At 38.0% G+C, this 17,271-nt stretch overlaps 1 protein-coding gene across 50 annotated transcripts in view; it reads left to right on the top strand.

The window, feature by feature from the left end:
* Muc16 (mucin 16, cell surface associated) overlaps positions 1 to 17,271 on the top strand; it is a 187,966-nt gene that overhangs the window by 143,729 nt on the left and 26,966 nt on the right. For 24 of the 50 annotated variants that reach the window (XM_050132481.1, XM_050132479.1, XM_050132480.1 and 21 more), the window contains 13 exons: positions 4,112 to 4,233; positions 4,330 to 4,388; positions 4,516 to 4,688; positions 4,932 to 4,967; positions 8,513 to 8,578; positions 9,257 to 9,378; positions 9,476 to 9,534; positions 9,665 to 9,837; positions 12,828 to 12,863; positions 13,547 to 13,668; positions 13,763 to 13,821; positions 13,952 to 14,124; positions 14,363 to 14,398. In XM_050132481.1, the coding sequence (XP_049988438.1) occupies positions 4,112 to 4,233; positions 4,330 to 4,388; positions 4,516 to 4,688; positions 4,932 to 4,967; positions 8,513 to 8,578; positions 9,257 to 9,378; positions 9,476 to 9,534; positions 9,665 to 9,837; positions 12,828 to 12,863; positions 13,547 to 13,668; positions 13,763 to 13,821; positions 13,952 to 14,124; positions 14,363 to 14,398 (1,236 nt within the window). The remainder of the gene's footprint in view (positions 1 to 4,111; positions 4,234 to 4,329; positions 4,389 to 4,515; positions 4,689 to 4,931; positions 4,968 to 8,512; positions 8,579 to 9,256; positions 9,379 to 9,475; positions 9,535 to 9,664; positions 9,838 to 12,827; positions 12,864 to 13,546; positions 13,669 to 13,762; positions 13,822 to 13,951; positions 14,125 to 14,362; positions 14,399 to 17,271) is intronic. The other 26 variants (XM_050132488.1, XM_050132487.1, XM_050132465.1 and 23 more) reach the window with 20 other exon arrangements.

Genomic DNA, 17,271 nt, shown 5'->3' with positions numbered 1-17,271 from the left:
TCTAATGTGTATATATTCCACACTTTCTTCATCCATTCTTCCATTGAAGGGCATCTAGGTTGTTTCCAGGTTCTGGCTATTACAAATAATACTGCTATGAACATAGTTGAACAAATGCTTTTGTCATATGATAGGGCATCTCTTGGGTATATTCCCAAGAGTTGTATTGCTGGGTCCAGAAGTAGGTTGATCCCGAATTTCCTGAGAAACCGAAACACTGGTTTCCAAAATGGTTGCACAAGATTGCATTCCCACCAACAATGGATGACCCTTCCTCCACAGCCTCTCCAGCAAAGGCTATCATTGGTGTTTTTGATTTTAGCCATTCTGACAGGTGTAAGATGATATCTCAAAGTTGTTTTGATTTGCATTTCCCTTATTGCTAAGGAGGTTGAGCATGACCTTAAGTGTCTTTCGGCCATTTGAACTTCTTCTTTTGAGAATTCTTTGTTCAGTTCAGTGCCCCATTTTTTTAATTGGGTTAATTAGCATTTTAAAGTCTATTTTCTTGAGTTCTCTATATATTTTGGAGATCAGACCTTTGTCTGTTACGGGGTTGGTGAAGATCTTCTCCCAGTCAGTAGGTTGCCTTTTTGTATTCTTAACACTAACCCTCTGTCATATACTTAGCTTAGCTGATAAAGATTTTTCCAATCTTTAGGAAACCACATTGCACAGTGTTATCTTTTTCTCTAGAGAAGCTTTTGATTCACTTGGACATGTGTAATAATTGTTAGTCTTTAAGACTTTGCTATCCAGGTTCTGTATCTCAAATCCTTTCTTGTGCCAATAAGTTCAAGTGTATTCCCCATTTTCTCCTTAACTAGTCAGGATGCAAGGACTTATGTAAAGGTTGTTTAATTATTTGGAGTTGAGTTTAGGGTGTTCAGTGGCCTATTTATCCATTATCTTTCCAGCTTGCCATTCTTCCATTTTCCAGCTCTTCCTGAACTCATATCACATTTACATCAATCCATCCATCCATCCATCCATCCACCCACCCATCCATCAATCTATCCATTCTCCTACTTATTCATTTGGATTTCCTTTGTTTCTTCTCTCTCCTCCCTTTATGCATGATTGTGCTCATTCACTTATTCACATTCTTTGATAAACCTAAACTAATGTCCAGTTTCTATTTCATGCTTTATTTCTTCTTTTTTCTTCATACATTCATACACACATTCACCTTCTATTAGACTCATCCCTGCCTATATATCCATATACTCACAACCTGTGTGATCACCCACTCTTCTGTCAGCTACTACCTATGTACCTTTCTGTCCATTTAGCTGTTTATATACCTGTGTCCTCCATTTGGCTTTCAGTGAATTCAAATACCAGTCCACTCATGAATCCGTGCATGCAGTATCTATCTATTTGTTGATGGAGGCTGCTTGTTGATTCCTGGCTACTCAGCCCCGAAATCATCACGTAGAAACTATATTATTTAAATCATTGCTTGGCCCATTAATTCTAGCTTCTTATTGGCTAACTCTTACATATTAATTTAACTCCTTTCTATTAATCTATATATTGCCACGTGGCTGTGGCTTACCAGCTAAAGTTCCAGTGTCTGTCTCCGGTGGGGCTATATGGCTTCTCCTGACTCCACCCTTCTTTCTCCCAGCATTCAGTTTAGCTTCCCTGACATATGTATATTCCCTGCACAGGTCCAAGATAGTTTCTTTATAAACCAATAGTATTCACAGCATACAGGGAAATCCCACATCATTCATTCATCCATACATCTATCCATCTATTCAATACTCATCTACTTATCCATATAATTATGGTATAATCTGCACATTCATCAATCAAAACACACACATACACACACTCATACTATTTTACCTATCAAGTTTATTCACTTTGTTGTCCTTTCTTCTCTCCTTTCTGGTATCTCTAAAATTCCTTTTGAATTATGTAATATTTTGGTCCTCCTTTTATAAATTCTTCCATCTATCCATTCATTTATCCTCTATATATTTTTTAAACGTGTTAATTAAATTTTTTATTCATTTTACATTGCAACCACAGTTCCCCCTCTCTCCATTCCCCCTGCTCCTGCCATGTCTCTCCTAATCCATCCCCCATCCACTCCTGTAAAAAGGAAAGGTCCCCATAGGGTATCAACAAAGCCTAGCAAATTAAGTTGAGGGACCAAAGCTCTTCCACCAGCATCAAGACCGAACAAAACATCCCACCATAAGAAATAGGCTCCAACAAGCCAGTTCATGCCCCAGGGATAGATTTTGGTCCCCCAGCCAGAAGCCTCTCAAATATACAAAGCTACACAGCTCTCACACCTATTTGTAGTGATCCTAGTTCAGTTCCCATGCAGGTTCCCCAGCTGTGGGTCTGAAGTCTGTTGAGTTCACATGAGCTAAGGTCAGCAATTTCTATGGATTAACCCATCATGATCTTGACGCCCCCTTGTTCATATAGTCTCTACTCCCTCTGTTTTCCTAATTCATCTGTGTTCTTTTCTCATTCTTTATGCTGATTTTTTTATCTCAATATCTTCAGTCAATTCTGGTCATAGTACAATTCACTACTCCACACATAGTCACTCTTCAGTTTAGTTCATGGTTCACCTACAATTGGTTGTTCTGCCTCTAATCATAGCTAGAAAAATTTCTCACTATGGACAGCCTTGTTGTGTTTAGAAGGGAATTCTTCCTGAGCTGAATCTCTAGGATGAGTAAGAACAATACAGATAAATGAAGCATTAAATGTTCTTGGAAATGAGAATTTCATCAATGACAATCCTTTCCACAGCTTGTGAGCCAGCCACCACTTCCCTACCTTCTCCATCTGCATCTCTACAACCAGAACCTGCCACAGGTTTCTAGGGATGCCATCGCCTGCATTTGATTATATCCCCTACCTCAAACTTCCACCCCTGCCTTCTAAATAGAGCTAGAAAACCATGTTGCAAAGATGCTAGTGTCAGGGTCATCTTCATATGCGCAAAAATCAGGCTAACAATCAAACCAGGTACTTGCCCACATGCCGCCAAATGGCATGTGAGACAAATAGACAAATAGGGGAAGAATTTCTGAGGAAAATTCCTCCTGAAATAACTATCCAGATGAGTGCATATGATCCAGATAAAGGAAGCATAGAGTGTTCCTGTGAGGATTTCAATAAGAGGGCTCAGTGACCAGAAAAAATAGAGTAAATGGAAGGAATTTGATTTGCATGAATGATAATGTTTAACATGCAATGCAGCCTATATATGTCCTCCTTAGCACCTACTGGGTCATAGTGGTAGGCTCAGGGTGGATGTGTAAATGAGAATGAAAATCACTGGGAGATGAATTGAATGCCATTGTAGGTTGCATTCTTTTGCTGTGATAGATGTTATAGTCTAAAGCAACTTGAGAATGTATGAGTTGTTTCAATTTATGGGTCCATGTTACAGTCTACACTTAATGCAAACCAACTAAAAATTCAAGGCAAGAAACAAGAGCAATGGCCTAAAGCAGACCACGGGGGAACAGTGATTCCTGGCTTGCATTCAGTCTCATGTCAGCTCCCTTTCTTGTTCATCACAAGCCTACATGCCTGATAGTGGTGTTTCTTATAGTGGACTGGATCATCTACATGAAATAGCATTAAAAATGTCCTGTATATATGTGTACAGGTCAATGTGATGAAGTAATTACTCAATTCTTATCCCCATTTGTGACTTTTTGACAAGCAATACTAGCCACCACAGGTGTCAAATCTTCAATTGCATCCCTGACACTGAAAGTACACATGAAACCTAGGTGGTTATGCACTATGGATCATCCTGGTGTGAGTTTTCATTTCAGAAAGATGCTCCTAGTGATCCAGATAGAGAACATCTATACACATTGTAACCAATGAGTTTGCAGAAGACTGTGCTGTCATAAGACCTGTGCTAGAATGAAGAGAGAATTAATGTGATGAATGCTAAGAGAAGACAATTTGTGTGCTGTGGGGATAAGAAGTTGTGTTGGTTCTGACTTGAATGGACATTTTCAGATGTAGTGGGAGAATAAAAGAGAAGCCAAACTGGTGAGAACAGGATTTTAATCTGGCATCAAGCACATTCTCAGTTGTATCTCTTCTCTTCCTGCAGCTATAGGACACCATCTAAAAACCCTCACAATCAACTTCACCTTAACCAACCTTCCATATTCATCAAATATGAGCAATGCCTCAGCTCTGTTCAGCTCAACTGAGAGTGTCTTCCACTACCTGGTGAGAACCTTATCCCAGCAGCCTGACAGAGATCGATCCCATATCACTCTTTGTCCAACATCTGCTTTCATTTCCCTTCTCCTTCCCTATCCACAGCTTGGACACGTGTTCCAGAATGACTCCTTCAACACCAGTTGCAGATTGGATTCCCTCCAGTGAGTCTACTTTCTGTCCCTTTGCAAGGAATGAACACTGCTCTTGTTACCATTCTCATTCCCCCTCCTTTCTTGTTCTGATCTACATTAAGACTTTTCTAAAGGCTCCACACTCCTCTCTTTCCAGGCCTAAGAAGAATGGAACAGCCACTGGTGTGGATGCCATCTGTGCCTACTACCATGACCCTGCACATCCTGGGATAGACATCAAAGAGCTGTACACAGAGCTGAGAAATCTAACTCAGGAAATCACCCATCTGGGTAACTACTCCCTGGACAAGGACAGTCTATATGTCAATGGTGAGTGTTCTCTGTGGTTTGCTATGGGATGTCCTAGGCATCCTTTATTTTTCTTACCTCTCTCAATATTATTGATAGTACTGTCTACACCAGTTAATTCTATTTTCTTAGTACCTTGTTTCAAGAATCCAAGAAGCACAAACACAAACCTGGCAAGGAAATATGGGTGTTAGGTTCATATTAATCCTTTCCTTTGTTCTTCCTTCTGTTTTTCATTCCTCTAACATGCCTACTATTTCATAGGTTATAATGAACCTGGTCACGAAGAACCTTCTACAAGTAAGTACCAATTTAGCCTGACCTAAATCTTGGTCCATATATTTTCTGCTCATTTTCAATGAAGAAATTGCCCAAATATAAACTTCAGAGAGTCTAAGGTCTCAATGGAAGCAAGATACAAAGCCATTGGTCTCTTCTTGAAACTCAACTCTAACGTTGAATTGTTGAATTTTTGAATTTCCATGTTCTTCTCCGTTGGATAAAAGTATTTGTACAATGTAGCTAACAGAATTATGGATCTTAATTTAGATGACTACTGTGTAATTTATGTCCCCTAAAAAGAAGTATCCCCATCCAGAACTTTATTATTAAGCTGCAAATTTTGATGACTAATTTAGTGGTTTTTTTAAATTTTCCTTCTCTCTTGTATATTTTCTAATTTATACTAGTTCTCTTTAAATATTATACCAAGAATTTGTGTTGCTCTTGCATCAGTGAATATGCGTTACCAGAGCAGTCATTGTTGTAATTAAAAGCATTAGCAGTTGAGCAAGATTGTTAATAGCTTATCTCCTCCAGTAGCATGCATTGCACCTTCCAGCACTCTGAAACCTAGCCAGAAAGGCTGAAACTTCCAGCTGAGTGTCAGTTTACCTGTCCATGTGCTGTGGCTCAAGTGCCTGGTATCTTCAGCAATATGAATCTAACCAAGAAGTCCTGGAGGGTAACCCAATGCAATGGTAATAGGCAAAACTGTTTGGAAGTCACTGGTACATCACTTCTCAACAGCTCGAAAAGGAATAATCCATTCCTAGTGCTGGATGCTTATTTGTCATCCAGTGGTGTCTAGTGGGGCATTGCTGCCACATTATATAGCAGCTCCATTTAGACTCCTTCTTTGTGTGCATGCATATACTTTAGGAAACTGTTAGCATTAGAGTTCGTCACGATAATTTGTGATTTACTTCGTGTTCATTATTCCTGTCTGTATTCCCCTTCTACCTACTCACTTGACTAGGTACCTCCTTCCCCATCTTGTCCTTCCAATTTTCTCATTCCCTTTCCCCCTTAATGTCACCATATACTATCAAATGAAATATATACATCTAAAGATTCAAAATCAACGTCTACAAATGATAGAAAATGTACAACTTCTTCTCTCTTACTCCAGGTTACTTCACCCATAATGATTGTTTTCAACTACATCCATTTACATTCACATTTCTTAACTGTTTCAATTTTATTTAAATTTCTATGTGATTTATTTTGTTCATGTGTTTCTGTCTGCCAGCTCCTTTCAGTTCCTTCCCACTTCCCTACTCATACAACTTCATGTTTTCTCTCTCTTTGTTTTTCTCTCCATCCCCCAAGTCCTCAAAAGACAAAAATAAATTTCAAACAAACATACAAAAATCAAGAAGACATATAAATTCAAAATGGAAGAAAATGAAACAAAATCTCATACCAAATTAAAAACTGAAAAAAAAATAAGGTGTCCATTTTCTGTTGTTCTACTATTTCTGGGCCTGTCAGCCATCCTGCTCTGAATGTGGTTATACACCTAGTGACACTCCTTTGGTGAAAATTAATTTTCCCTTTCTTAGCTGGTCCTTATTGCAAACAGTTTCTTGGTTAAGGGTCTACTTCCATGTTTCAGTTCTGTAATTTCCTCATTTGAACTTTCCAACTCAAAGCACTGAAGATGACTCTATGGATACAGTGTCTTCCAGATACAACAGGACTGGTACACAGATGAACTCACAGAGACTGTGGCAATTGTATTGTTGTTACCAGCTTAAAAATATTGTTGAAATGTACCATATTTTTATTATCTGTCCACTAGTTGGTGAACATCTAGACTGTTACAGTTTGCTAGATATTATAAATAGAGCAGCAATAAACATGGGCATGACTGTCTTTCAATAGCAATGTATGGACTCCCTTGAGTGTATGCCCCAGAGTGGTAACATTGGATTTTATAGTAGATCTATTTCTAACATTTTAGGAATCTTTACAGATATTTCTGTAGTGGATACAGCCCAAATAAAAGTGAATAATTATTCCTGTTTCCCCACATCTGCCAGCACTTGAAATCCTTTTATTCTTAGCCATTATGAAAAAGATATATGAAATTTTAAAGAAGTTTTAAATTTTTTACTGATACATGATATGTTGATCATATTTTTAAAAAATATTTCTACACAGTTTGTATTTCATTTTGTGAGAATTATAGGACCCATGCCACAATTTATATTGGTTTATTTTCTTCTTGGATAATTTTTAATTTATTTGTATATTCTTGACACTAACCTTCTGTCAAATATATAGCTGATAAATTTTTTGCCATTCGGTAAGAAGCCACTTTGCTCAAACAATGCTATCTTTTTCTCTAGAGAAGCTTTTTACAAAAACTTTAAGACTTTGCTATCCATGTTCTGTCACAAAAAATTTTCTTGTTCCAAGAAGTTTAAGCATATTCCCCATTTTCTCCTCAACTACTTCAAGGTGCCAGGACTTATGTAAAGGTTACATAATGATTTGGAGTTGAGTTTAGGCTGTTCAGTGGCCTCTCATCATTACTTTTCCAGCTGTCCACTCTTCCATCTATTCCTGCACTCTTCTCACTTTTCCATCAATCCATCTATCTATTGAACCATCCATCCATCCATCCCTCCATCCATCCATCCACCCATTCTCTTACCTCTTCTTATGTATTTCATGAGTTTCTTCTTTTTCTCCTTCCTTTTTGCATGATTCTCTTTATTTACTCATTCACATTCATTGACAAACACAACTACTGTCCATATTCCAGGTCATACTACTTTTTCTTTATGCATTCATACATGCATCCACCTGATCTTTTATCAGGCACATCTCTCCTTATATATTCGTATATTCACTATCTGTATGATCACATGCTCTTCTTTCAGCTACTATATATTATTCAGTCTATTAGGTTTTTTTTTACACACCTTTGTCTTCTATTTGCTTAGCTTTTAGCATCCACTTTCTCTCTTTTATTATTCTGTGAACTCACATACCATTCTATTCATGTATCCATGCATGCAGTGCTTATCTACCCATCCATCCACCTACCCATCTATTCAATTCTCATCTACTCATCTATATTAGAATGCTATAATCTNCATTCACTTAGTTGTTCTCTCTCCTCTCCTATCTTCCACCTAAACAAGATTTTTTTTATTTTTATTGAATTACTTTGGTCCTCCTTTTATGTATCTTTCCTTCTATCCATCTATTTTTTTATATTTTCTATTCTCCTAATTCTTCTGTGTTCTTTACTCAAACACTATATCTCAAAATCTCAAGTTAATTCTGGTCATAGTAAAATTCACTTCTCCACACACAGTCACTCTTCAGTTTAGCTCATGGTTCATCTGTGAATGATTTTTTTTTTGCCTCTAATCATAGCTAAAAAAATATTTCTCTCACTATGGACAGTCTTGTATTTAGAAAGGGGAAGGTTTTCAGAGGAAAATTTTATCCAGAGCTGAAACTCTAGGATGCATAAAAACAATCTAGATAAATGAAGCATGAGGTGTTCTTGGAAATGGGGATTTCAGCAATGACAATCCTTTCCACAGCTCATGAGCCAGTCACCACTACCCTACCTTCTCCACCTGCATCTCTGCAGCCAGAACCTGCCACAGGTAAGTCTGGATCCCATTGCCTGCATTTGAATAGATCTGCCTGTCTTCCAGATAGAGCTAGAAAAAGAGTATGTGAAATGTCAGGGTCATCTTCATATGTGCAAAGATCAGAATTACAAGGCACATGCCTGGTTGTAATGCTGTTCATACTTTACTGGTTCTTCTACATCAAATAGCAAAACAATAAGTCATATAGATAAGACCATTGACAGTCTGATGGAAGCAATTCTTCAATTTGTATACACACGTGTGACTACATGATAGCCATATTAGCCACCACAAGTGTCAAATCTTCAACTGCACTTGACACTGAATGTACACATGGGACCATGGGTAGTAATGTACTATAGATCATCCCAGTGTGAGTTTTCATTTCAGAAAGATGATCCTCTTGTAGTTCTAGTGTAAAGAACATCTTTAGACATTGCATCCAATGAGTAGGCAAGAAGTATATGCTGGTCATAAGATAATACCTGTGCTGAAATGAGGAGAGAATGAATGTGAGGAATGCTAAGAGAAGACAATTTGTGTGCTGTGGAGTTAAGAAGCTGTGTAGGTTCTGACCTGATTGGACATTTTGAGATCGGTGGGAGACTGAAAGAAAAGCCAAACTGAAGAGACCAGGATTTCTCTCTGGCAGCAAGCAAACTCTCAATTGAATCTCTTCTCTTCCTGCAGCTATAGGACACCATCTAAAAACCCTCACAATCAACTTCACCATAACCAACCTTCCATATTCATCAAATATGAGCAATGGCTCAGTTCTGTTCAGCTCAACTGAGAGTTTCCTCCACTACCTGGTGAGAACCTTATCCCAGCAGCCTGACAGAGATCGATCCCATATGACCCCTTTGTCCAACATCTGCTTTCATTTCCCTTCTCCTTCCCCATCCACAGCTTGGACACGTGTTCCAGAATGACTCCTTCAACTCCAGTTGCAGACTGGATTCCCTCAGGTGACTCTACTTTCTGTCCCTTTGCAAGGAATGAACACTGCTCTTGTTACCATTCTCATTCCTCCTCCTTCCTTCTGGTTCTGATCTACATTATGACTTTTCTAAGGGCTCCACACTCCTCTCTTTCCAGGCCTAAGAAGAACGGAACAGCCACTGGTGTGGATGCCATCTGTGCCTACTACCATGACCCTGCACATCCTGGGATAGACATCAAAGAGCTGTACACAGAGCTGAGAAATCTAACTCAGGGACTCACCCTTCTGGGTAACTACTCCCTGGACAAGGACAGTCTTTATGTCAATGGTGAGTGATCTCTGTGGTTTGATATGGGATGTCTCAGGCATCTTTTATTTTTCCTACCTCTCTCAGTATTATTGCTAGTACTGTCTATACCAGTTCATTTTATTTTCTTAGTACCTTGTTTTTAGAATCCAAGAAGCACACACACAGAGCCTGCAAAAAGTACGGTTGTTATTTTCATATTGTGTACAAAGTCAGGAACCAGAGGGATAGGAATGTGTTTGCTGAGCTTCCTTTCTACTTCTATTTGAATCCAGGAGTATATTACAGTGTTTATAGTAATCACATTTTTATACTGGTTTTTCTATTCCAATTAACAATATGTAGACTCTTGCTTGCAGATATGTCCAGAATATTGTCAGTTCAATGACTCTATGCCTCATCAATTTATTTTAATCATAATAGGCTAGGATATGGGTAAGGAGATATAATGTATCTATATTACTCAGAATTTAATAAAAAGGCAAATAAAGCATAGAACTGAAAAGGCATTTGCCTGTTTCTCCACTGAGTTTGGAGCACTTGATGTTGTATTATGCTGCGTTTATATTCAGTCTGTTTCACAAAGCCAGTGAAAGGATTTGTATACAATTTCAACCCTCTTTTTATTTTCTATTCAGCAGTTTATATAAACCTTATTTGTTAGAAAGAACAAATAACTTTCATCCGTATCTTTTCCTAATAGAAACTGCAATGGGACACACACTCTTTTTGTTTGTGTGTAATCATCATCATCATCATCATCATCATCATTATCATCATCACCCTCATTTATTCCATGACAATGCTTAAGCTTGCATGGACAGCCCATTTGTGGCAGTTCTCTGGTTGTTCCTATACTGGGCAGTCTTAGATGCTTGTGTTATTGTCATACCCAGGGTGCCACAGTCTTCCTTTATGCTGTCTATTCAACAATTTTGGGGCCTTCCTGTTTGCCTTATCCCGTGCACTCCTCCAAGCAATGTTATCTTTGGGTATCTGTCATCTCTCATTCTCATAACATGGCCAAAGTATCTAAATCACTGTTGCATATTCTGTATTTACTTACTTCTGTAGATGGAGATGTTTCTTAATGTCATTGCTGCACACCCTATCTCTCCATATGAAACCTAGAATCCTGAGAAATGCCATCTCAAACACATTCAGCTGCTGTTCGAAGAAGGGTTTCACTGTCCAGTTTTCAGAGTTATAAAGAAGACAGCTAAAACTTGTCTCATATGCTTGTAATTTTGTTGTTGTTATTTATTTTGTTGACCAAACCCTTCTTAATGCCTGGAATATAGCCCCCTCTATTCCTGTCTGCCTCTTGAGGTCTGAAATGGTTCTCTCCTTTGAATCTAGGTAACCTCCCAAATAGACATAGTTGACTGTTTGAAATTTTGATTCTTTATTACAATGTTGAAATCCTGTGTGCCCTTCTCAAGTTTTGTCTCTCTGCCTTCTCCATGTTTACTTTCATATTAAGTTTTTCACTTACTTCCACCACTCTATTTACCATGACCTGCAGCTCATTTGGACTTTCAGCAAGCAGTGCTGTGTTGTCAGCCAACTGCATGTTATTGATTCACACACCACCTATCTGCATGCCTATCTCCTCATCCTCCAGGGTTGTTGTTGCTATTATTATTCCAGGAATATATTAACGAGAAGATGCATCCCTGCAACACTCCTATGATTATCTTAAGCTGATCACTTAGTTCTCTACAGCCTTTGACTGATGCAAAAGTATCTTTATAGGCGTTTTCTGGTATTTTTATGATTTTATCTGGGTACCTGTAGAACCCCATTGTTTACCAAAGTACTTTTCCCCAAATGCTATTCAAAGCATCCTGTAATCAGTGTAACAGACATATAAATCTTTTCCAAATTCTTTGTATTTTCCTGTCAGTTGCCTCAAAGTGAAGATCTGATCAATTGTACTCCTGTAAGCTCTGAATTTACACTGGTCCTGTGCTATAATTTCCTCTGTTCTACCCTTGATCCTTTGCAGAATAATGAAGAAGAAAGTCTTACTGTTATGACAAAACAAACTAATGCCCCTATAATTTGAGCAGTCTAGCTTGTCCTTCTTGTGTATGAGAATTATGACTGAGTGCCCAATTCCATGGGAATCACTTCATGTTCCCATATCTCTCTGAAGAGTCTGAGAAACTCCATAGACCCTGAGCCTATTGTAGCTGCCTCCAGCTCCTGCATGATGTTATCCTCTTCTGGGGCCTTCCTGCATTTGGCTCTCTTAATAGCTTCCTCTATCTTGCTTCTGTCAATATTTAATATTTCCTAAACTTCTGTACTGTTTCAGTGGCTGCTGAAATGTTTCTCATTGTAGTCTACATTGACAGCATTAGGGTCATTTTAAAGGGTGTCAAATCTTTGCTTTACTTCCTTCTGTTCTGTTAGAAAATGACCCTGCCCATCTTTAATTGCCCGAATCTGAGGAACAAATCTGGCAGTTATCTGTCTGATATCTTCATAGACAAGATGTGTTTTATTTTGGAGTCTAGCCTCTCCAACCTCTTTGTAGATAGATACCTTGTATATGCACTCTAGCCTCATTTGCTCTTCTTTATATTTCTATACACAGAGAGTTGGGGTGTTTTGTTGCCTGTGGATTGCCTCTTTGTTTGTTCTTTACCTTCACAGAATAAAATGGAATACTTCCCTTAGAAAATGATCAATAAGAATCTTATGAATGGATCTATAGTGGTAGAAAAGAAGGGAAAATAAATGTGTGTATTGAGACAAATTGACGTAGAAGTGAGGTGTGAAAAAATATGTTTTGTAAGAACACATTTGGAACATGATAGAGGTATGGGAAGAGATGTGTATAGTTGAAATACCAGGAAATTCTCATCCAGGATGACTTGTCAGATCTTGAAACATAACTACATGTTCACTAATCTACATAAGGGTGGTGTTGTGCCATATGGATCAAAACATGCTGAATTCTTTTCTTTACTCTCCCTTCCTCTGACATGTGTTCTGTTTTCTAGGTTATAATAAACATGTTCCTGAGGAAACTCCTACAAGTATGTATCAGTTTAACACAACCTAAGTATTGGTCCATATTTTTATCCTCATTTCCAAAGGAAAGGTGACCCAAATACAAACCAGTCTTTTCAGAGAGGCCGAAGTCTCAATGGAAGCAAGATGCAGAACCAACCTCTCAGTGGTGCTGCTCGTCATAGTTCACTGGGTGCACTAAATAAAATAGTAATCAATGAAATGCACCATAGATATGCTCACAAGTCAATCTGATGAAGCAATTCTTCAATTATTAGCCTCATGTGTGACTTCTTAACAAGCAATATTAGGCACAACAAGTGTCCAGTCATCAGTTGCAACCAGGACACAGACAGTACACATGCAACCATGGGTAGTAATGCAATATAAATCATCCCAGTATGAGTTTCAGAAAGATGCTACTAGAAATCCAGATAGAGAACATCTTTACAAAGTACATCCGATGAGTTTACAGGAAGTTAGTGCTGGTCATAAGCTAAGACATGTGCTAGAATGAAGAGAGAATGAATGTGAGGAATGCTAAGAGAAGGTGATTTGTTTGCTGTGGGGTTAAGGAGTTGTGTAGGTTCTGACCTGATTGGACATGTTGAGATGCAGTGGGAGAATAAAAGAGGAGCCAAACTGGAGAGAACAGGATTTCACTCTGGCATCAAGCAAATTCTCAGTTGTATCTCTCCTCTTCCTGCAGCTATAGGACACCATCTAAAAACCCTCACAATCAACTTCACCATAACCAACCTTCCATATTCATCAAATATGAGCAATGGCTCAGCTCTGTTCAACTCAACTGAGACTTTCCTCCACTACCTGGTGAGAACCTTATCCCAGCAGCCTGACAGAGATTGATCCCATAGGCCCCCTTTGTCCAACACCTGCTTTCGTTTCCCTTCTCCTCCATCCACAGCTTGGACACGTGTTCCAGAATGACTCCTTCAACTCCAGTTGCAGACTGGATTCTCTCAGGTGAGTCTTTTTTCTGTCCCTTTGCAAGGAATGAACACTGCTCTTGTTACCATTCTCATTCCTCCTCCTTTTTTCTGGTTCTCATCTACATTATGACTTTTCTAAAGGCTCCACACTCCTCTCTTTCCAGGCCTAAGAAGAATGGAACAGCCACTGGTGTGGATGCCATCTGTGCCTACTACCATGACCCTGCACATCCTGGGATAGACATCAAAGAGTTGTACACAGAGCTGAGAAATCTAACTCAGGAAATCACCCAGCTGGGTAATTACTCCCTGGACAAGGACAGTCTCTATGTCAATGGTGAGTGATCTCTGTGATTTGCTATGGAATGTCTCAGGCATCCTTTATTTTTTTTACTTCTCTCAGTATTATTGCTAGTAGAGTCTACACCAGTTCATCCTATTTTCTTAGTACCTTGTTTCAAGAAGCACACACACACAAACTGAAGAAAAATGTGGGTGTTATATTTATATGAATTATTTCCTTTGTTCTTCCTTCTTCTGTTTTTCATTCCTCTAACATGCCTACTATTTTATAGGTTATAATAAGCCTGGTCCTGAAGAACCTTTGACAAGTAAGTACCAATGTAGCACGACCTAGATATTGGTCCATATATTTTCTTCTCATTTTCAATGAAGAATTCACCCAGATAAAAACCAATCCCTTCAGAGAGGCCAGAGTCTCAATGAAATCAAGATATGTAGTCATTGGTCTCTTCTTGAAACTCAACTCTAATATTAGGTTTCTTAATTTCCATATTCTTAGCAGTTGGATAAAAGTATTTGTAAAATGTAACTCACAGAATTATGGGACTTAGTTTAGATGGCTACAGTGTAATTATTGTCCTGTAAAAAGAAGTATCCCCATCAGGAACTTAATTATCATGCTGCAAATTTGGATGACTAATTAACTGTTTTTCTAAATTGCCTTCTCTCTCATATCTTTTCTAATTTTTATTAGTTCCCTTTGAATATTATATCAAGAATTTTTGTTGCTATTGCAACATCTTACCAGACCAGTTATTATTGTAATTCAAAAAGTTAGCAGTTGAGCAAGACTGGTAATTGCTTTCCTCCTCTGGTAGCATGCATAGCACCTTCCAGCACTCTGAAAGCCAGCCAGAAGGGATGAAACTTCCAGCTGAGTGCCAGTTTACCTCCCCATGTGCTATGGCTCAAGTGCCTGGTATCTTCAGCAATACAAATCTAACCAAGGAGTTCTGCAGGGTAACCAAATGCAATGGCAATAGTCAGCTCTGTTTGGAAATCACTGGTACATCACATGCTGATAGCTCCAAAAGGAATAATCTGTTCCTAGTACTAGACTTGTATTTGTCTTCCAGTGGTGTCTAGTGGGGCATTGCTGCCCATTATATAGCAACTCCATTTAGTCTTCTTATATGTGTGCTTGCATATACTTTAGGAAACTTCTTTAGTATTAGAGTTCTCCATGACAATTTGTGATGTCCTTAGTGTTCAATATTTCTCCCTACATTCCCCTTCTACTTACTCATTTGACTAGGTACCTCCTTCCCCATTCTGTCCTTCCAATTTGCTTTTCCCCTTTCCCCCTTAATGTCATCATATACTATCAAATGAAATATATACATCTAAAGATTCAAAATCAACGTCTACAAATGATAGAAAATGTACGACTTCTCCTATCTTACTCCAGATTACTTCACGCATATTGATTGTTTTCTACCTCATCCATTAATATTCACATTTCATAACTCTATCATTTTTATTTAAATTTCTATGTAATGTATTTTGTTCATGTGATTCTCTCCTCTAGCTCCTTTCAGTTCCTTCCCACTTCTCTACTCATACAACTTCATGTTCTTTCTCTCTCTTCGTTTTTCTCTCCATCCCCCAAGTCCACAAAAGACAAAAGTAAAATCCAAACAAACATACAAAAATCAAGAAGACAAATTAATTCAAAATAGAAGAAAATGAAACAAAATCTCATGCCAAATTAAAAACTGAAAAAAATAGGGTGTCCATTTTCTGTTGTTCTACTATTTCTGGGCATGTGATCCGTCCTGCTCTGGGTGGGGTTAATACACCAGGTGACACTCCTTTGGTGAAAATTGATTTTCCCTTCCTTAGCTGGTTTTAATTGCAAACAGTTTCTTGGTAAGGGGTCTACTTCCATTTTTCAGTGCTGTAATTTCCTGGTTTGAACTTGTACAACTCAAAGCACTGTAGATGACTCTAAGGTTATAGTATCTTCCAGATACAACAGGACTGGTACACAGATGAACTCACAGAGACTGTGGCAATTGTATTGTTGTTACCAGCTTAAAAATATTGTTGAAATGTACCATATTTTTTATTATCTGTCCACCAGTTTGTGGGCATCTAAACTGTTACAGTTTGCTAGATATTGTGAATAGAGCAGCAATAAACATGGACATGCCTGTCTTTCAATAGTAATGTACGGAATCCTTAGATTGTATGCCACAGAGTGGTAACATTGGATCTTAGAGTAGATTCTACCATTTTCGGGACCTTCACACTTATATCTGTAGTGGAGACACCCCCAAATAAAAGCTAATTATTATTCCTGTTTCCCCACATCTGCCAGCACTTGTAATCATTTCCTTCTTGTATGTTTTTTTGTTTCTTCTTTGTTTGAATCTTAGCCATTTTGATGGGGATAAATAAAATTTTAAAGAAATTTTAAGTTTTTTTACTGATACATAGATGTGTTGGTCATTTAAAAAATATTTCTGCACAGTTCGTATTTCATTTTGTGAGAATTATCACAGCCTTGCCACAATTGTTATTGGGTTGATTTTTAATGGATAAATTTTAATTTATTTATATGTTCTTGACACTAACCCTCTGTCAAATATTTATCTGATACATTTTTTGTCATTCTGTTTGAAGCTAATTTGTTCAAACAATGCTATCTTTTTCTCTAGAGAAGTTTTTTTTTTTAATTCACAAGGACATGTGTATTCATTGTTAGTCTTTAAGTCTATGCTATCCAGGTTCTGTCCCCCCCAAAAAACTGTTTCTTATGCCAGTAAGTTCAAGCACATTCCCCATTTTCTCCTCAACTATATCAAGGTGCCAGGATTTATGTAAAGCTTGTTTAATCATTTGGAATTGAATTTGGGGTGTTCAGTGGCCTCTCATCATTACTTTTCCAGCTGTCCATTCTTCCATTTTTCTAGCTATTCCTACACTCCTCACACATTTCCATCAATCCATCTATCCACTGACCCATCCATCCATCCATCCATCCATCCATCCATCCATCCATTTGTCTATCCATCCATTCATCCATTCTTCTACCTATTCTAATAATTTTTATTAGTTTCTTCTCTTTTCTTTTTTTATGCATGATTGTGTTTATTCCCTCATTTACATTCACTGACAAACTGAAACTACTGTCCATATTCCAGGTCATATTACATCTTTTCTTTATACATTCATACGT

The sequence above is a fragment of the Alexandromys fortis genome, unplaced genomic scaffold (assembly GCF_014885135.2).
Source record: "Alexandromys fortis isolate MF-2015 unplaced genomic scaffold, M_Fortis_MF-2015_v1.1 scaffold_392, whole genome shotgun sequence".
NCBI classification, from domain to species: domain Eukaryota; kingdom Metazoa; phylum Chordata; class Mammalia; order Rodentia; family Cricetidae; genus Alexandromys; species Alexandromys fortis.
This window is presented reverse-complemented; position numbering and strand designations above follow the sequence as displayed.